Source organism: Diabrotica virgifera, chromosome 5, assembly GCF_917563875.1.
Source record: "Diabrotica virgifera virgifera chromosome 5, PGI_DIABVI_V3a".
NCBI classification, from domain to species: Eukaryota; Metazoa; Arthropoda; class Insecta; order Coleoptera; family Chrysomelidae; genus Diabrotica; species Diabrotica virgifera.
The window spans coordinates 117537009-117559901 of record NC_065447.1 but is presented as its reverse complement, the minus strand read 5'-3'; the positions used below and the strand labels follow the sequence as shown (position 1 = coordinate 117559901).

Sequence of the window (22893 nt, the reverse complement as noted above, 5' to 3'; positions counted from 1 at the left end):
TATTTAAAAATCGATTTTTTTCCTATATGCCATGATCCATAATTTTCAACTTAAATTGTGGCTTTATTCCTAAATAAAATAAAAAATTGCATAAGATGCCACACGGAAATAGCTTCAGAGCAAATAAAAAATTATTAGAATAATAATTTTATCTTACCTAAGCTTGCATTTTCCAAAGCCTTCGGACTGACTTTAAGGGCCTTTCTGTAAATTAATGAGGAAAATGAAGTCCTAATCTGAATAGCCAATTGGATCAGATATATTTGATAATTTGGATGATATAATGTATGCAATAACTTCAGACCAATTAAAACACCGGCGTAGTAAAAAGCGTCGTTTATAGTCATTTTAGTTTGCCCTGGTTTGAAATAGGCTACCAACTGGGAAATAGCGTCTGGCTCCAAAGCGCTAGAAACAAAAGCAAAATAAAATATAAATAGTTATAAATGTTTATTTCCTTCTAGGGTTCTGATTTCCCTTTTGAAGCTCGTTACCCATCTTTTTAATTTATTCTGGGTTGCTGGTACTACAATCGCGATTTTGTATCTACATGGTAATTTTTTTACTGCCAGTCTATCTGGTTGGTGATTTTCCTCAACTTCACTTTCCCGCAGGTTTTACCAAAATAATTTACATTCATAGTGTCAGTACAAGTGATGCGACAAATGAAGGTTTTTAAATATGAACCAATACAATGTCAAGAGTATTTCATATCCTTAATCCTTGTAAGCATTGGTTGTTAGTCTCTTTATTGTACGGTTTTGTCCAAGATATTGTAAACATTAATTTTTATGCCATGTCACATATTATATTATTATCACTTGTAATTAAACAAGAGCTCTAAAATTACCCGATTTGTATCCCGAGTGACACTTTGATTGTTTGACTTTCCCGACCGAATCGGTAACTTTAAAAGCTTGAGTGCAATTCGGTAAGATTATTTCATGAATAAAACTGTATTTTTAAATCATTTTAACTAATATTTTATTAATATCTTTGTCTGAATATTTGGTAAATCTGCTCATGTTTATTTTGACAAGTTGTAAAACATTAATTGTGATTAATATCAGGATATCAGTGAATGTTCATAAATTTAATTTCAAATTTGCGTTGCAGCGATGGGCATCTACTATACTGCTTGACGACGTGACGGGAAATTATCAAAAAATATTATCAACATTAATATTACAAGACAGTGAGAGTAAATTGACAATAATGCGATAATTTTTCGAAAAGTTGTTACCTGGCAATATTCACGACAGCCTGCAGGGCTCGAGTATTGCCGATTGGAAACAAGTTGGAGAGAGAAATTGGAGCATTACTTTCTTATTTAGTCTTACTATCGTGTAATATTCAACACATTATTTTTTAATACTTACATACAAAATTCATTTCTTTGCAAATTAACATTCAATGACATTTATCCCAATTATGTAACCATACACTTTTCAACTTGTCAAAGTGAACAGCAAATATTCAGACGAAAATATCAATAAAGTATTAGCTAACATTACATAGTTAATTATTAGTTAATTACTATTAATTACTACTATTATTAATTAAGAAATTATTATTAATTAAGGAATAATTATTTTGCAGGTAGGTACCTACCTATGTCAACAACCCCAAAAATCACACCTCAAATAGTAAATAAACAAGTGTTTGGATTAGGCTAAATTTCCACAGTCACAACAAGTTCTTCTGACACGTTGCCATGTCAGTTAAATTTATGAAAATAAAAATTCACTTATATGGAGAACAATGTAATTATTTTCTTGGAAACGGTTAACTTTTGAAAAAAATATTATAGGACTTTTTTGTTCTAAATTGGGTATTATGTCCATATCTTAAAGGAACGCACTATTTTCGGGGACACACTGTATATTAGAATTTCAGTTAACTGAAGGGTTTTATATAGTTATGTCTTATATTGCCGCATAAGACTCTTTCTCAGTGATTCAAGATAGAAATTTAGTTTTTGGAAATATTATTAGGTAGATTAAGTAGATAGAATAGGAAAAACAATAGGAGAAATATTTTTGTAAACGAGAACGAGGAATAATTCTCCAGATATTCTTCTTCCCTTCTTAGGATTTTCTTTTTTTATAAACGACGGAGATGTAGGTACTGATAATATAACACTCTGTAATCGGTAATTTTTATGAGTTCGAGTGTGATTCGGTAAGATTACTTCATGATTAAAACTGTTTTTTAAATCATTTTAACTAATATTTTATTGATAGTTTTTCCTAAATATTCTCTAAACCTGTCCATAGTGTTTTATTTGACAAATTTTAAAGCATTCATTGTCATTAATGTCACTGAATGTTCATTTCTGCGTAGCAACGAAGGGCATCTGACGCAATACTTGACGACTGGAAATTAACAGTAGCAATTACACGAGATCTCTAAAATTACCGATTTTTATTCCGAGTGACACTTTGAGGGGAGTAATTCGGTAAGATTATTTCATGAATAAAACTGTTGTTCTCGGTGACAAGTTGTAAAACATTAATTGTCATTAGTGTCACTAAACCTATTTTTGCTTAGCAACGAAGTGCATATGACGTAAAATACTTGACGACGGGAAATTATCAAAAATTATCGCTGCAATTTTTATTCTTGTAGGTTTTTATTGGCCAGAATCTCTGTGAATGAAATAGTCAACATTAATATGTATTACAGGAGAGTGAGAATAAATTGACAATAATGCGACAATTTTTTGAAAACTTGTTTCCTGGTAATAGACGAGAGGCCGGAGCGGCTCGAGTGACTATTTCCGATTGAAAACAAGGTTAAGAAAGAATATTGGAGCATTATTTTCTTATTGTTTATTCTTACTATCGTGTGATATTCGACAGATTTTTTTTAATACTTACATATCAAATTCAAATCTTTGTATGAAAACATTCAGATCCCAATTAATGTGACACTCATGTTTTAACTTGTCAGAGTGAACATCATAGTTTAGCAAATATTTGGATGAAGATATTAATAAAATATAAGTTAAATATATTTATAATAACAGTTTTATTCATGAAATAATCTTATCGAAGTATACTCGAGCGCTTAAAATTGCCGATTTCTGTTCTAGTGACAATTTGACATTAGAGCAGAACTAAAAGTTTATTATGAATATTTTCTTAAATGTGACAGTTGTCAAAACTAGGAAACTGGTTGTAATTAAACAGAAAAAATCTACTTAAAATTACTCTCACTGTAATAATGTACAGTAGAAAATTACAGCTTTAATAATAATCTGATTGGGCAGAATTGATCACGTGATGAAAAATCTTACTTCACGATTGAAAGTTAAAATCATTAAAAAATAATGAGTAGTATTTACACGAGAGCTCTAAAATTAGTGATTTGTATACCGAGTGACACTTTGACATTTTTAATTTAACGACCCGAAGGGGAATACCCCTAAAACCACCCATAATAATCGTAAAAAATGGCAAAAATCGCGTAATTTTTATTTACTAACAGCTTTATAGAAACCGACTTAATTTATGATAATATAGTAAATACAGGGTGTTTGGTAAAGAATGGTTTGAATGGTAAGAGCATTACTTTCTTATTTAGTCTTACTATCGTGTAATATTCAACACATTATTTTTTAATACTTACATACAAAATTCATTTCTTTGCAAATAAACATTCAATGACATTTATCCCAATTATGTAACCATACACTTTTCAACTTGTCAAAGTGAACAGCAAATATTCAGACGAAAATATCAATAAAGTATTAGCTAACATTACATAGTTAATTATTAGTTAATTACTATTAATTACTACTATTATTAATTAAGAAATTATTATTAATTAAGGAATAATTATTTTGCAGGTAGGTACCTACCTATGTCAACAACCCCAAAAATCACACCTCAAATAGTAAATAAACAAGTGTTTGGATTAGGCTAAATTTCCACAGTCACAACAAGTTCTTCTGACACGTTGCCATGTCAGTTAAATTTATGAAAATAAAAATTCACTTATATGGAGAACAATGTAATTATTTTCTTGGAAACGGTTAACTTTTGAAAAAAATATCATAGGACTTTTTTGTTCTAAATTGGGTATTATGTCCATATCTTAAAGGAACGCACTATTTTCGGGGACACCCTGTATATTAGAATTTCAGTTAACTGAAGGGTTTTATATAGTTATGTCTTATATTGCCGCATAAGACTCTTTCTCAGTGATTCAAGATAGAAATTTAGGTTTTGGAAATATTATTAGGTAGATTAAGTAGATAGAATAGGAAAAACAATAGGAGAAATATTTTTGTAAACGAGAACGAGGAATAATTCTCCAGATATTCTTCTTCCCTTCTTAGGATTTTCTTTTTTTATAAACGACGGAGATGTAGGTACTGATAATATAACACTCTGTAATCGGTAATTTTTATGAGTTCGAGTGTGATTCGGTAAGATTACTTCATGATTAAAACTGTTTTTTAAATCATTTTAACTAATATTTTATTGATAGTTTTTCCTAAATATTCTCTAAATCTGTCCATAGTGTTTTATTTGACAAATTTTAAAGCATTCATTGTCATTAATGTCACTGAATGTTCATTTCTGCGTAGCAACGAAGGGCATCTGACGCAATACTTGACGACTGGAAATTAACAGTAGCAATTACACGAGATCTCTAAAATTACCGATTTTTATTCCGAGTGACACTTTGAGGGGAGTAATTCGGTAAGATTATTTCATGAATAAAACTGTTGTTCTCGGTGACAAGTTGTAAAACATTAATTGTCATTAGTGTCACTAAACCTATTTTTGCTTAGCAACGAAGTGCATATGACGTAAAATACTTGACGACGGGAAATTATCAAAAATTATCGCTGCAATTTTTATTCTTGTAGGTTTTTATTGGCCAGAATCTCTGTGAATGAAATAGTCAACATTAATATGTATTACAGGAGAGTGAGAATAAATTGACAATAATGCGACAATTTTTTGAAAACTTGTTTCCTGGTAATAGACGAGAGGCCGGAGCGGCTCGAGTGACTATTTTCGATTGAAAACAAGTTTAAGAAAGAATATTGGAGCATTATTTTCTTATTGTTTATTCTTACTATCGTGTGATATTCGACAGATTTTTTTTAATACTTACATATAAAATTCAAATCTTTGTATGAAAACATTCAGATCCCAATTAATGTGACACTCATGTTTCAACTTGTCAGAGTGAACAGCACAGTTTAGCAAATATTTGGATGAAGATATTAATAAGATATTAGTTATAGTACATTGTTTACCGGGTAGGAAAAGCTTAACATTCCTGGACGACTGTGAAGATTGCTAAGTCGAGGCGCAAGCCGAGACTTAGCAACACAGAGTCCAGGATTGTGGCTTTTCCTACGAGGTAAACATACTATTTTTCCGCAAATCGTTTAAAATTTGACAGATATTGATTGATTTAAAAAAAACGCGATAATTTTATTCCCAAATAAATGGTGCTTTGAAATTCCTAATAAAATTACTTGGGTTACTATGGAAACGTATTGAGGTTGAATTGTCGAACTTGACGCTTATAAATTTAATTGCTGGTGTTCTCGAAAGTAAAATGATAAGCGATGACGAAATTTCCATTCCTGGGACTCCTCCAGAGCTGGTTGAGGCAGTGAATACTGCTTCATTAGAATTATTGCCAAAGAAATCAAGAGAAAAGTACGAAAATGCATACAGACGTTTTATGGATTATCGCATGAGTAAAAATACGAGTTCTTTCTCAGAAAATGTTGTAATGGCATACTTCCTAGACCTTTGTTTAAAGATGAAATCTTCAACATTATGGGCCAATTATTCAATGCTGAAGTCAACCCTTGCACTTAAACACAATGTAGATATATCTACATACTCAAAATTTCGTTCTTTATTGAAACGGCAAGCTCAAGGTTATAGGGCAAAGAAATCTAAGATTTTAGCGAAGGAAGAAATTGAAAAATTTATCCAGGAAGCTCCAGATAAAGAAAATTTAATGATTAAGGTAATTTACAAGGTTTTAATAGCAATGTGTTTTCTATCATTTATGTAGAACACTAACAACTGTACGGAAATATCATTTCCTTACAGTAAGGAAATGACATTTCCTTACAGTAAGGAAGTCCTGACTTTTTCTTCAAGAAATTTTGACAGGAATGTCAAAATTTCCTGGCGATTTGCGGAAAAATATATTTATAATAACAGTTTTATTCATGAAATAATCTTATCGAAGTATACTCGAATTGCCGATTTCTGTTCTAGTGACAATTTGACATTAGATGCAGAACTAAAAGTTTATTATGAATATTTTCTTAAATGTGACAGTTGTCAAAACTAGGAAACTGGTTGCAATTAAACAGAAACAATCTACTTAAAATTACTCTCACTGTAATAATGTACAGTAGAAAATTACAGCTTTAATATAATCTGATTGGGCAGAATTGATCACGTGATGAAAAATCTTACTTCACGATTGAAAGTTAAAATCATTAAAAAATAATGAGTAGTATTTACACGAGAGCTCTAAAATTAGTGATTTGTATACCGAGTGACACTTTGAACATTTTTAATTTCACGACCCGAAGGGGAATACCCCTAAAACCACACATAATAATCGTAAAAAGTGGCAAAATTCGCGTAATTTTTATTTATTAACAGCTTTATAGAAACCGACTTAATTTATGATAATATAGTAAATACAGGGTGTTTGGTAAAGAATGGACCATAGCTTAACCTCTGGTTCCAGAGGTTAAAATAGGCCGATTTAAGCTAACTTACTTTAGTACAAAGTTTATAATAACCGAGATACAGGGTGTCAAAGTTAAACTTTTTTTTATTTATTATTAAATATTTCCTGACAGGTATGAGATAACAACATGAAATTTGGTATGTGAGGGTTTTTTGGGTCGAGAAAACTAAATTCCCTACCAAAAATTATGTATTGCCCAGAGGCCGCCACATACGCCTTTCAGCACTTATTTATTACGTTCAATTTTTTTTATCCCTCGCTCTGTATAATTTTGACATTAAAATTTTTATTTTCCTATTACTTTTACTTAAAAAAGGTATACTTCGTTCATCTCCCTAAACTCAACCGTTTTCGAGATAAACGAATTTTAAATCTGCGATACGCCATCATTTTTAGCATAATATCATTGTAGTTACACCCGAAAAATAACTTAAAACCATAAAATTATCCAAAAATGTATCGCAAATTTCTTCAAATGGAATTTGCGATGCAATGACATAAATTTGAGAACTGGCACAATTATTATGGTTTTAAGTTATTTTTCGGGTGGAACTACAATGATATTATGCTAAAAATGATGGTGTATTGCAGATTTAAAATGCGTTTATCTCGAAAACGGTTGAGTTTAGGGAGATGAAAAAAGTATACCGTTTTTAAGTAAAACTAATAGGAGAATAAAAATTTTAATGTTAAAATTATACAGAGTGAGGGATGAAAAAAATTGAACATAATAAATTAGTGCTGAAAGGCGTATGTGGCGCCCTCTGGGCAATACATCATTTTTGGTAAGGAATTTAGTTTTCTCGACCCAAAAAACCCCCACATACCAAATTTCATGTTGTATTTCATACCTGTCAGGAAATATTCAATAATAAATAAAAAAAAGTTTAACTTTGACACCCTGTATCTCGGTTATTATAAACTTTGTACTAAGGTAAGTTAGCTTAAATCGGCCTATTTTAACCTCAGGAACCTGAGGTTAAGCTATGGCCCATTCTTTACCAAACACCCTGTATATAATTATAAAAAATACATTACCTATTACACACAGTTTTACATTCCCTGTAGGAAAAGTAGATATCTACTGTTTTTTAAAAATTGCTGTAAAGGAATCGGGTACTTAAATACCGTCTTCCTTACTCTGAGGTTGTATTTAGTTTAAAGTAACGGGAGTCTTTTCAATCTTTATTACACAAGTATAAATTTAATAATACATACAATTTTTCCTTCGATTTCTGGTTCAGTAAGTTGGAATATCTGGAATTAGTACACCAATATTTATATTCTTTAACTCTTGAACAAGCGCTAAATAACTAATTTTTTATCGAGAGTAATTTTTTGATGGTTTTTGTGAAGTTAATTTTTGAGAATTGTCAGATTGTTTTTTCAATAATATTAACATAGTAACGTGTAAATTTGCGTGTTTTAATAACGTGGCCATATTTTATAACGAGTAACGAGTAATGTAACAGAAAAAGAAAATATCTGTTGGAAGTATTCCAACAATTGCCTTACCTTGAAATTAAATTCCATGTTAAGTGAATAAGTCCTAAGAACACATATGTGTGTCCATAACAATTCCATAAAACCCTAAGGATACTGGGTTTCTTTTTTGTAAATTCCGCTTCATATGCATGCTCCAACCTATCAGTACAATTTTCCGAACGACATCTGTTAATAACTTCAAAGAGATCATTATCCTCCAAGTCTTTTTTAAGTCCGCTAGTAAAAAGTTTACGAGTGTATCTACAAAAAAATAAAAATACAGATTTTTGTACCAAAAACCTGCACCTAATTCTGAGGTATGAGTGATTTCTATTAAAGAGTAAAAATTAATAGGAAGTGAACCAAGAGAAAACGGGAGCCTTTCTCGACATAGAGGGAGCCTTTAGCAATGCCTCATTCGATGCAATCACAAAGGCCATCTGTTTGAAAGTATGGATGATATAAGCTGCAGGTGGATAGAATGCATGATTAAAAGCCACGTGGTACATTTACCACTGATGGGCGAGACCATGTCAGCACGGGCTGCCAGAGGATGCCCACAGGGAGGTGTATTATCTCCTTTAGTGTAGCATATGGTTATGGACGGACTGATTGAAACGCTCAACAGAAAAGATATTTGAGGAAAAGATGATTTCATCTTTCTGGCATGGGGCAAGTTCAATACAACGACAATACGCAACAGGCTCTGAACGGAGTATCAAAATGGACAAGTGAGGTAGGATTGTCCGTAAGCCCTCACAAATCCAAAATAGTATCCTTCACCAGAAGAACGAGACACACACATGGCAGAACATGGGAACTAGACCTTCTTCCCTTACACATCATAGTGAAGGACACGCAGGGATGGGTTTACATAGACTGCAGTGAAATCAAAGCAAAATTGCAGTGAACAAAGGACACTGCAGCATCAAGAATATATGCGGGGATCTGATATGGGAGATGATAACAGACCATTCAATCCCCAGATATAAAATTGAAATAGATTTCCAGGTGGAAATACACACCAGGGAAATATGGGGAGATCCTGGCAGATGTCTGAAGTATGAGGGCCACATCTGGTAAACACATGGGTCCAAGACAGAAGGTGGTTCGGGATCAGGAATACATAGTGAGGATAGGGACTATACTCATCCCCATCCTAGTAGAATGGCCATCTGCCTGTATTTCAGGCAGAGGTATATGCAACCCTGCACTGTACATGTGTGCACGGATAAAGAGATTGAGGACTTAAACTAATAAGAGAATCAATATCTGTTCAGACAGCCAAGCGGCCTTGAGGGCTTTAAAGAACCCAGAGATAACCTCAAGGCTGGCATAGGAATGCTGCGAAGAACTTGATACCCTGGCGGAACATAATGAGGTAAAACTCATTTGGGTGCCTGGACATCAAGGGATCGCTGGCAACGAGAAAGCCGAGCTTTCTCGAGCCTCGTTAGCTAGACGAGGATCAGCAGCAAGAAACTTCGTTCCAGAACCGGTACCGGAAGTGCCTAAAAGCACAATCAGAAACCGATTAAGAGACTGGATAGGAAGAAAACAGAGAATGCTGGGAAAAAATTTCCACGCAAAAGCATGCAAAGAGATTTATACTTCAGACATGCGCAAAAAGAGCTGAAGAACTGCTCAAAATGAACAGGAATGAGCTCAAAATTGCAGATATACAATGGAAATCTCAGTTGCAGACTATACAATAGAAATACCGAGAAAGTCAGACATATATTGTGCGATTGCGAGGTTCTGGTCCTCAAGAGACAAGCAATATAATGGAAACTGCAGACCAAGTCCGAAAATATATGGCACTAACCCATTGGACTTTTACAGGCTAGTGAAGGACACCACTATACTGGATTGAGTGTCATGAGAACAAATGGAAAAAAGCACAATAAATAAGCCAAAAGGCTGCAGTGCGACCGGGGTGCATGCATTGACGGCTTCCAGAGAAAAAAAGAGACAACGGTATTTTATTCAAACAGACTTAAAAAATAAAGTTTAGTAACCTATTATAGCTAGGAATAGCACCATATGTAGATCATAACCGGCAAAACGCATGGGTTAAAGACTTTCCGTTTCCATTGCAACTGTAACAATTGGATATTGAAGATTTGTGTTGAGATTATTATCACAAAGTTGTATTGTTGGCTTTGCTTTAAATTTATTTGACTAGATTGTAAGCTCATCTTCTCCACCAATAAAATTAAGGGAATTTAAAAAGTTTCGTTGGGCTATTAAAAAATAGAAGTTTTAGTTAAGAAATACACATAACAATACTCAAATCCATAATGTCATTATATCTGAAGAAAAGACCATTCGATCAGTGTATACTACCGATCATGACATATGGCTGCGAAACTTGGGCACCAAGGAAAAAGGTAATAGCAAAACTCAAGGTCACCCAAGGGTCAATAGAGCGATGCATGTTAGGCGAGAGATTGCAAAAAAACAGAATGGATCGGACGGAAAACCCAGGTCACTGATAATATTCCACATGATCAAATATTTAAAATGGCAGTGGGCGTTACATTTACGAGAACAACTGACAATAGATGGTTCCCTAGAAATACACAGTGGTATCCAAGAGGCATCAAGAAACCAAGACAATGTCAATACTTGAGATGTTAAGATGGGTCTATGACAAAGAAACAAGCAGGTACAACATGGCACAGAGAAGCAAATATTACACAATCGTGGGCAGAAATGAAGGTATGACTAAGTAAGGGAGGTTGCATCATATACGGTATAATAATCTAAGTATAATGATTTTACTAAATAGTATTAAGGATAACAGTTTTATAAGAAAAATAAGCAACTGTCTTGCCCAAGTTTAATGATCTTGGAGTCACACTAGTTTTAAAGGTTTTAGCTCAGTCTCTCTGTCTCTTCAGTCCTGACCCCCAGAGGAAGTGTAGTGGTCATAGTGTTAACGTATTGTGCGTCATCAAAGATCTTTGTCTCTGGTCGTTTCTTTCTACTCATATAAAACTCAGCAAAACAGCGCTTAGCGCTGTTTCACGTTATAAGAATTTAAACGTGCGAGGGTTAGAACGCACGACGACATTCCAATGGTGGCGCATGTAATCATATGGAGCCTTTCTCACTAGACGGTGGTTGGAACGTTCGGTGAAGTCGCCGTGTTCATGCCGCCCCTCGGTTACTACAACAGACGGCAGCCGTGCCGTTTTTACGCACCCCGTAGCATAGGGGACTTAATGCATCCTTTCATATGATACTGTCGTTCAGTCGCACCAAGGTAGTTTCTTTAGTTGTTTGGTACATTATTTTCAGTTACACTTTGTGGCTGTTTGAAGTAGGTGCATATATTTTATATTATGATGTCCCAGATTGATAGTGAAATATTAATAACATTCATTGAAGCGAAACCTGTTCAATAGAAATAATATAAAGATAGAAACTTGACGAGAAATGCTTGGAATGGTGTATGCCGTGCACTTAACAGTGAATTTGACGTATTAGGTGATAAAGAAAAAACACATTTTATAAGTATAGTAAAATTAATTATATGTTACTGATAACAACAGTAATTAAAACTGGTAAGTTTATTATAATAAACTTTATTTTACATAGTTGTAATTAACGTTGAGTATAGAGGGTGTTCCATCAATATTTGAGAATATAACAATATATAAATCGTATTTTTTGCGCTAATAGGGTGGACCCAATGAATTCGGTTCCTCTTATTTCTCTTTCCTTCGACGATAAAGTAACCACAACGCTATTATTTGATTTCGCTTCCTATACAGTGCTAGTCAAAAGTCTGTACCCCCCTCGTATCTTTTGAACGGTTATACCTATAATAGTGAAATTTGGAGATAGGAAATAAACGGACGTAAGCTTCTTAACTAGTCATGACAGGTGACGTAATAGTGACAGATGACTTTACAGCGCCACTGTGACAGATAATTTTAAATGGGACCTTATGGCAAGTGACACCTCTTTTGAAAGGTATTGAAAATACCTATTCAGTCATACTAATATTGTTTAAGTTTAAGCTAATTTTGACGAATTAATGAAATAAATATAAAATTGTAGTTTCATTTAATTAATTCAAAATTCAAAATTCCGCCTATGATTACTTGTCAAAAAGGTTGACGTTGACGTAAAAACTACTAGAGAATCGAAAAACGTCAACTTTTTTGACAAAAAAACCATAGGCGTACATTTGAATTTTTATTAATTAAATGCGAAGCTACAATATTATATTTATTTAATTTATTCACCAAAATCAAAATCAACTAAAACACAAAAAAATTAGTATGGCTGAGTAGGGATTTTGAATACCTTTCAAACGAGGTATCACTTGCCATAAGGTCCCATTTAAAATTATCGGTCACAGTGGCTCTGTAACGTCATCTGTCACTATTACGTCACCTGTCATAACTAGTTAAGAAGCTTACGTCAGTTAATTTCCTCCGTCCAAATTTCACTATTATAGGTAAAACCGTTCAAAAGATAAGAGGGGGGGTACGGACTTTTGACTAGCACTGTATATACCTTTTATTCTACGAAATTATATTTAGTTTTATAGGTTAAACGACTCGGTAAAGATTGGAGTAGGGCGGCAGTCACGTCTTGTGTGAAATTATCTAAAAACAACATTTAAAACGAGGGGAACAACATTTAAAAATGAATGGACGACAGAGGGTCTTTTAAATTCTGTACATGAAAAATATAGATTTTAATGTTGTTCTGAAGCTGTTTCCTTGTGGAATTTTTATAATAAACTATTCTAAATGGGAAATAAGCCACAATTTAACTCAAAAAATAATTTTATTAACGTTTCGACGCCCAAATCGGATGTCGAAACGTTAATAAAATCATTTTTTTGTAAATTGTGGCTTCTTTCCCATGTAGAATTGTTTATTACATAGATTGTATGAGCTAATTAGATCAGCTTATCCACGATCCCACAAATAGCTTAGTGGAACAACGATTATAAAAACAAATTAAGACTTTTAATTAAAATGATAAGAAATGATAACTGACAAAAAAATTGCAAATGAATTAAATACGCATTACAGTACATTAGGACAAAAGTACGGACAAAGAATACCCATTTGTAATAATACATCGTAATAATACATATCAGACATCGTATAATGTACCTAGCTCAGCCACAAAGTGTAAATAAAAATAATATAACAAAAAACACAGCAAAATATCTCCGTGCGACTCAATTCTTATTATGTGAAAAGGACAAGTGCGTCAAAACTACCGCACGAGAAAACCCTCGCACGTTCAAAATTCTTATAATGTGAAAAAGCCCTTATTGTGTGAAAAGGAATGGTGCGTCCAAACTACCGTACGAGAAAACTCTCGGACGTTCAAAATTCTTATAATGTGAAACAGCCCTAAACAACGTATTTGAACGTACTACGTTTTTATTGTCTGTTTTTTACAATCTATTTTTATTTTATATACTTGAGATTTTCAGTTTAAGTTTCTATTTAAACATGGCTTCGTGCATTTTTGTTTCTAGAAATAAATATTCAGCAATAATAAGATAAAGCCAACTGGTGACAAATGTGTCAACTATTATTATCAAAATCCAATCCAAGGTCATATTATTTTAAAATTTACTTTAACAGATTTCTTTTGTTACTAAATACATTTATTTTACGTAACTTTTGTAAATATTTATTGTTGAATTATATTGAAATGTAAAATACATGCACGCAATGTATAGGTACATTTCGACCTTTTATAAATTGTTTGTCTCAACTTTATCGCTTACTATTATTTTGATATCATTACCAACTAATCCTTATCCAGTAAACATTATTGTGGCGCTAAAATAGTTTATCAGTCTATTATTTTTGGTAATACTCCCTTATTTGTGAAATTAGGGATTACTTCTAGTCAATTTAACTATATTTCACAATTCATTACAATACTTATAACTTAGTCTTGTGCTCTGCTATACTTTTGTGCCAATCTTTTGTCGTTAATTCTGAGCATCGTTCATAGCTATCCAAGTAGCCCCACATCTATCAAAGAATCTCTACTGAAACATTGAATTACAATCTAGATAATTTCAACTCATAGTAGGGGAGGAAAGTACACTAAATTTGCAGTTACTCGAGCGTTATGGGGACCTATTGGGTTGTGAAGAGTAGATCCTAAAACCAAAAAAGTTAAGTTAAGTTTTCCATAAAGTGGGGGACTTTCCATGTTTTAATTTAATTTTCCATTTCCAACAATCGTTTTTTCCGATTATAGCGCCATCTATCCATAATTCGAAAAAATGTCTCGAATATAAGTTGCTTATTTTTACATAAATAATCCAAATCTGCTATAACAATTGGGGGCTCCTACTTCAGATTTTATAGTAGTGTTTGATGCCACTCGGTAGACTTTAAAATATTTAATACGTGTATTTTGCAGTTTTTCGATCTGATGTTTATTTCGCGAAATATCGCGGGGTTCGTATTTAAAATTTTAAATTTATCCCCACCCCTCCCCGTGAAGGGTCGTGTTTGGTATCATTCGATAGATTTTTGAAAAATATTGAAGACGTATTTTTTAGTTTTTCGATCTGACGTTCATTCCGCGAAATATTCGTTTTTTTTGTGAAACTTTGCGACTCGCCCATTTTGAAACAGATTTTTGAAATGTACATTGTTTTGCATGTACTTAACTCACCTTATCTTAACCTGACGATTTCGAGTTTTTCTAAGGATAGATTTTTTTCGGACTCCCCTTAACGAACTCTCCTGTATTAAGAGGCAATATACAGTAGAGATACATTTACAGGGTACAAGGTTTCTCCCCGTGTGATAAACTGACGCGCTCGAGTAACTGCAAAAATCCCCGCTTGGACTCCCCTACCATTATAATAATTTCTATTGGTTTCATATCTAAATTTGCTATTATCACGATATCCTGTATTATCCTGTCCTTTTTTGTGATTCCTATCTTTTTTTGAAAAAAAATATTTTTTTCAGTAGCACTAATGTCCGTTTTATTGTTATTTTGATAATACTCTAGACCCACTTTCATATTCTTCATAATATTCAATACAATAATAATATTGGAATAACCACGGAGTCGCTACAAAACCTAATTCTAAGCAAAAACTGTTTTAATTTTTTTTTTTGGAAAACTCAATATTTTTTGAGATATTCGTGGTTGAAAATTTGCCATTTTCATAGAAAAATGACACCTTTTCGAATGGTTTCTGGCGAATACCTTAAAAACTATGCATGCAACAACAAAACTATATTAAGCATTTTTGTAGCTTATGAAAAAACAAAGATCGCCATAAATCTAGTTAGAATACAAAAAGGGATATGGTATATATAGGCTATTGATTATGTACTATAGAAAGGAACTACAACGTTAACGGGGTTTTATTATTTCATATGGTCAATGAATCTCTATATATGAAAAAACCGCGGAGTGCTACCATTTAAAGGGGTGCGTTTTTGAGAAATGGGTGAATTAGTCCCTGGGCACAGGTTACATTAGGGAGAGTTCTATGAACTTTTGGTACAAACACGTCTACATAAAAATTGTTCCTGGTTAAATTTCCTATCTAAATATAACTTTTTAAAGTGAAGGATACCTTTTTTTACACAAAATATATTGAAAAGAAAAAGCACAAAGAAACCCAAAAGAAAGAAATTTTGTTTTTTGTCCCATAACTTTGTCCACGGAGATATAGGTATAGACATTGCTTCACAGAAAAAAAACTTACATATTTTCTCTTTAAAATGGTGTTCAGTAGGGGCCATTAGGATATACAGTTTTCGAAATATGATTTTTCAAATTTTGTCACTCACAGCAATTTTGGGCAATTTTCCTTGTTATTTCGCAAATATTGTTCTGTAACTTTTTTCTACGAAACTTTAGGCATATGCAATGCTACATGTAAGAGGAATAGAAATCAATTACCTTTAAAATGTTCTACAGTATAATGTTGTACGACTTCTTTTAAAGAGGTTATCTTTTTCAAGATTTTATACTTTTAGCGAGTTTTTATATTTTTTACGATTATTTTTTAAATTTCCCATTATAACTTTTTTTTCTACATTTAGGTATATATTATAATAAAAAAGAAAGCTTATTCTGTTTACTTTAAAATGGTGTATTATAAAAAATTCTAGGATTATTTTTGAATAAGATATGGTTTTTCAAAATGTAATAAGTACTTGCATCGATTTTTGATTTTAGGATTATTTTTTAATTTTCTCATTACAACTTTTTTATGTGATTGTGTGTTATGATTGAATCTTATTTTTTATAAGTACTCAATACTTTGGATCCACTTGACTCGGCCGGGCAAACTTCAAAGTATGGATTAATTCCAATATTTACTGTCAAAGCTCCTGCACCACTGCTTTGCTTAAAAAAATAGCATGTAAATGTACCAAAAGATGTACAAAAAACTGCGGTTATAGGAAGATAGGAATTAGTTGTTCAATATTCTGCAAAGGGTGCATGTGCATGGGTACTAATTGTGTGAACTCTAAGAAAACTGAGGTGTCAGAGGAAGATATTGAAGCTAATGCTAACGAAGAGATGGAATTTGGTTTTGAAAATTTTTTAAATGTCAACGTTTAAGTAATTTTAACTAAAGTGATGTTTTCTAAGACTAATGTTGATGTAATTTTTGTAAAAGAAATAATTTTGAATAATACAATTAAAAAAATATCAAAGAATCACCCGGTTTCCATTATTTAAATATAGATGATACACCATTTTAAAGAAAAGAAAATAATCCCTCTTTATTGAGCAATATATAGTATATTCACTTACAAGAAAAAAAATTATAATGAGAAATTTAAAAAATAATCCTAAAATCAAAAATCGTTGCAAGTACTTATTTCATTTTGAAAAATAATATCTTATTCAAAAATAATCCTAGAATTTTTTGTAATACGCCATTTTAAAGTAAACAAAATAAGCTTTTTTTATTATAAAATATAATATATGTATACCTAAATGTAGAAGAAAAAAAGTTATAATGAGAAATTTCAAAAATAATCGTAAAAAATGTAAAAAATAATATTTTTTTATATTAGGTATTATATAATATATAATATAATATTATATTATATATACTATATATAATATAATATTATATAATATATAATATATTATATAATAATATTATTTTATTTTTATATTATATTACAAAAATCGTTAAAAGTATAAAACCTTGAAACACCATAATCTCTTTCGAAAAGGTAAAGTCGTACAACGTTATACAGTAGACCATTTTAAAGGTAATTCATTTCTGTTCCTTATTACGTGTACCATTGCATATACCTAAAGTTACGTAGAAAAAAGTTACAGAACAATATTTGCGAAATAACAAGGAAAATTGCCCAAAATTGCTGAGTGGCGAAATTTGAAAAATCATATTTCAAAAACTATAAATCCTAATGACCTCTACTAAACAACAATTTAAAGAAGAAATATGTAGATTTTTTTTCTGTAAAGCAATGTCTATACCTATATCCTCGTGGACAAAAGTTATGGGACAAAAAACAAAATTTATTTCTTTTGGGTTTCTTTGTGCTTTTTCTTTTGAATATATTTTTGCAAAAAAAAGTATCATTGACTTTAAAAAGTGATATGTAGATAGGAAATTTAACCAGAAACAATTTTTATGTAGACGTGTTTGTACCAAAAGTTCATAGAACTCACCCTAATGTAACCTGTGCCCAGGGACTAATTCACCCATTTCTCAAAAACGCACCCCTTTAAATGGTAGCACTCCGCGGTTTTTTCATATATAGATGTCCATTGACCATATGAAATAATAAAACCACGTTAACGTTGTAGTTCCTTTTAGCTATCTTATTTTGAATATAATCAATAGCCTAATAGTATGTAAGCGAAAAGAGATTTTTTTTTTGGTGCATGCTCAAATCTGGGTATTCAGGTTGAAATAGGAGAGAAACGGTCGATTTAAGGGTATTCGATACCTTGAAAAAACCTTTAAAATGAGCACCACTAAAGGTCAATTATATTCAATCTAAGCGAGATATGGTGCAAAAAAATTGATAACTAATATATTTTAAGAAAAAATGAGAAGTATATTTCATCCCTCATCCATCAGCGTTTATGCATCATTTTCTTTCTAAAATTCATTTTATTATAATGTCATTTCTATGTTCAAAAAGTTCCAGTGGTTGAAAATGCATGCTTTAAATAAAATAAGATCAAATTATAGAGCGCAATTTTAAATTTACTTTAAAATCTGCCTTTTCCTCCATGTAACCCTAAAATGATGAGAGATACAAAAAAATGATACAATACAAAATGTAGGGATTTTTTAAAGAAAAATTATGTTTTTGTATTTCATTACTATATCATAAAAATTGTCAGAGATATCACTGCTTTAAATTAGGTTGGTAGCGCCAGTATCACATTTATTGCGCCATTTAGCTTAGCCCTTCAACTTTTAAAAACTAAAGACTTTGAATACATGTGATTACTTTGGATATATATTATAGCCCTTGAAATTTCCTATAAAATGGTTATTAAATGGATACGGTATCCTTAAAATGAATGCAGTTATTGTAAAAAACGAAAAAACTTTTTTGTCGATTTTGGAGCATATGCAAATTTTGGAGCAGACTACCAATTGATTTGTTACCGTTTGATTAAACTCTCATGCAAAAATCAGAGTGGTATTTATCACCAATATAATTCCTGTCATTTGACATGTTCTACTAGTTGGACTTATTAAAATGCCTGGTTGGTGATAAATACCAGTCTGATTTTTGCAGGAGAATTTAACCAAATGGTAACAGATCAATTGGAAGTGTTGTCCGATAAAATAGATGGAAAGTTTTCGTAGTCTGACGTTCCAAATTTTTAACCTGTTCCTCAAATTAAAACTTCCCCTGTTCCAGCGTTCCCATATATCAAAGTTTGTCCGACTAGACATCGTTAAGCTATTAACAAATTTTCAGCTTGCTATTAACAACTTTTTTTGGACCCAGGCCTATAAAGCGGGTTTTTGTAAAAAAGATCACAAATCGTTTATAACAGACAATTTAATCGAAAAAGAAACTTAACTTATCATTATTTTATTAATGAAAAATGCAAATAAATTTGTTTTATTTTGTCAGTTTTAAACACATTTCCAGAGCAAAATAAAATTTAATTATTATTTAGCACTGATAAGTCAATGGTAGGCAATCCGCGGCTCATTCAAAATATAAATTGTACGGTCTTTTGCGCTTATAACAATTAGCATAATGCGGTTTCCATTATTTTGCATACTCAACTGCCTACAGTGACAGTTCTAGTGATAACTTATCTCTATTTGAAGGAGGTGTTTAACAATCTAGTGAAAAGTTTATATCCCGTAAAAGAAAAACTACAATAAATATTCTCTATGAAGTATAGGTGCGGAGAACTGTTCTAAAATTTATTCTACAGTTCATAAACGATGACAGGATCTCATGGAAAAGAGGCCATTATAATATGATACCAGATATCTTAGACAGTGATATTTCCAGACAGTCGTTTTCAAAACTTTAAAACGTCGACCAAGAAAACCTTAATATTATATCTTAATAATAAAATCCCTATATTATCCTAATATAATATACATATACTATATATTATAGTATCCTAATATTATATAAAATAAGACCAATAATACAAGATAACGACGAAGTAGAAGTTTCCACAGAAGAAGAAGTACAAAAAGAAATTAAAAACCTCCGAAAAGGAAAAGCATCATTAGAAGATGAAATAGCTGTGGAATTAATAAAACACGGAGGAAGAGAATCACATAAAGAAATAAACTAGCTAATACAGCAAATATGGACAAAAAACAGACTACCGGAGAATGGGGTTACTTTGACCGCCGGGGTGAATTTGACCGAAAACCTAGAAAAATATCTATTGTGATATACTTCAGCCACCCTGTAGAATTTTTAAAATTATTTTTAACGATTCAAATTTATAAATATCTAAGAATTCATTTTCAGATTAAAAAAAAAAGAATTAATATTGCAAGGGTTTTTAAATCCACCGATATAACGAATTAAAAAAAAATGGTTTAAGAACGGTCAAATTAACCCCACCTAAAAGAAAATAAGTTTAACAGGCAAAAAGCATATACGGTCAACTTCCCCCCAGATGGGGTGAACTTGACCAATAGCATTTTTTATTTTTTTCTGTCATGATTATTTTCTTGTAATTATAATCTAAGCTACTGAAAGTAGACGCCTAAACCCATAACACATTTGCATATACAAAAATGTAGCAAAATTTAAAATATGATTTTTATAGGATTAAAGTACAAAATCGGTCAAAGTCACCCCATTTTATGGTACCAGACAATTGAAACAGAGGTATAATATTACATACATATAAAAAAGGGGATCGAGAGGAGTGCGAGAATTACAGAGCAATAACTTTATTAAACACAATATATAAAGCTCTAGCAAGCATACTAAATATGAGAGTTTATGCGCTGAACGAATATTAGGAAAATACCAGTACGGGTTCAGATCGGAAATATCGACAATTAATTCCATACATACAGTGGAAAAAATAATTCAAAAATCGAAAGAGTACAACAGAGAAATGCACCTAATATTCATAGATTTCAAAATCGCTTTTGACACAATCAATCGGACGAAAATGATGGAGGAGTTAAAGAAACTTGGAATCCCAGAAAAATTAAGACATATGCTAACAGCGAGCCTAAAGAACACCACAGTAAAGATCATTTTCAACGGAACAACTTCTAAGGACGTCAATGTCAAAAAAGGCGTAAAAGAAGGTGAGTTTATTTCACCGACACTATTTAACTTGATAGTGGAAGTAGAAGACAAACTTTGCAAACAAAAACATTATTACAAATCAACTTAAAATAGAAGCATATATGTAGATGATCTAGTCATCATAGCGAACACGACGATAACACTTATAAAAGCAGTTGACAAGTTAAATAAGGAAACGAAGAGAATAGGGCTAGAGATAAGCCAGCACAAAACAAAATACATGACGGTAGAGAAGAACGATACAACAACTCAGAAAATATCTAATAAAACAAACATAAATTTAAAACTGTCTCCACTTTTAGCTACTTGGGAGTAACAATAGGGAAAACCGGAAAAGAGAGAACAGAAGAAAGAATTCTATAAGACAAAAAAACATATGGAATGAATAAAAATCTTATAAGACGCAAGATTCTAAGTAAGAAAACAAAGATGAACTTATATTAGACCTTAATAAGACCTGTTGTTACATATGGGATGGGAATAACATAAATTGATAAGAAAGAGGAAGATATATTTCTGAAATTTGAAAGAAAAATAATGACTAAAATACTAGGCCACAATGTAACAAGAGAGGAAAATAAGAATGAAAACAAATACCGAAATTGAAGAAGAATTAAAGAGAGAAAATATAGTCAGATATATAAAATCTCTTCGCTTAGATGGGATAGGACATATACAGAGACGCCCACAATCAGATATGTTGAGAAGGATAACTGACTGGACATCATTATGGCCCAGGTGTAGAGGAAGACCTAGCAGAGGATGACTGAATGATGTAGAAGAACACATAAGAGCAATTAATGTAAAAGATTGGAAAGTTTAGTGCAAGGACAGGAAGAAATGGAAAAGACTCACGACAGCAGCAATGACACAGAGCAAGCTATAAATGACAGAGGACTAATCCACCTCACCCAAGGATACGATTTTGAACGCCACGGCGCTAGCTATAAAATCCCAAGGGATTGTAATGCTTAATGAACGAATGAATGAATTATATATTTTGATGTGTACGTGTATTATACTTACGAAAATGTTACTAAAGAAAATAAATTTGCAGTCTCTCTTGGATTGGGTGCCCTCTGTCTTCTATTACCTTGATCCATAATTTAAGGAAAACTCATAAAATACGCACTACCTCTAACCTAATTTAATTAACTCATACAAATGTTTAACATAATTTGTTTTATATAAAAATATTTTTGTTTAATACTCATTTGATCTTAACAGTGACGGAGGAAAAAATCTTATCACAAGTTATTTAATACTACCTTTTCGTATAGATAACGTATTTTTGTCATTTTTAGTCTTTTTAGATGCACATGTACTTTAAAACATCACGATTATTTGTAGACTATTTAATAAATAATGAAAAACATATTAAATATATTAGCTTAAATATTTGTGGAAAATACCAAAATTTTTCTATGAATCAATTATTAGGGAATCATTAGGTTAACTCGTTCAGTGCTACTCTTATATTAGTAAAATTGCTGCCGGCCTGATATATATTTTTGAAATTTTTGGCTCCACATTATTGTTAATATGTGTGTTATTATAAGAGTTAAAAACAAGACAAAATAAGTACACACATTACCACAAGTGCTATCACTCCTACGATACACACTCTACAGGTGCTAGCATATAACTAAACATTATATTCGATATGGTATATGACGTACCGGTACGTCATCCGTCCCTCTACAAGAACTAGTTTGACGCACCGGTGCGTGATCAGCACTGAACGTGTTAAACCATTAAAACATGCAAGAAAAAAATTAATTTAATTTTAAAAATAATTTTAAAAACGCTACTTTAGAGTAAAATATAACTTAGTACATATTAATAGACTAGGAACATATCTTTTTTT

The 22893-nt window shown here is 31.8% G+C and overlaps 1 protein-coding gene across 1 annotated transcript in view; it reads right to left on the bottom strand.

Moving 5' to 3' along the window:
• LOC126885119 (probable multidrug resistance-associated protein lethal(2)03659) overlaps positions 1-22293 on the bottom strand; it is a 185634-nt gene extending 163341 nt beyond the window's left edge. The window contains exons 1-3 of the mRNA XM_050651551.1: positions 22053-22293; positions 8266-8496; positions 158-408 (exon numbers count right to left, since the gene is read on the bottom strand). Of these exons, the coding sequence (XP_050507508.1) occupies positions 158-408; positions 8266-8496; positions 22053-22129 (559 nt within the window). The 5' untranslated portion in view covers positions 22130-22293. The remainder of the gene's footprint in view (positions 1-157; positions 409-8265; positions 8497-22052) is intronic.
• Positions 22294-22893: the final 600 nt, after the last annotated feature.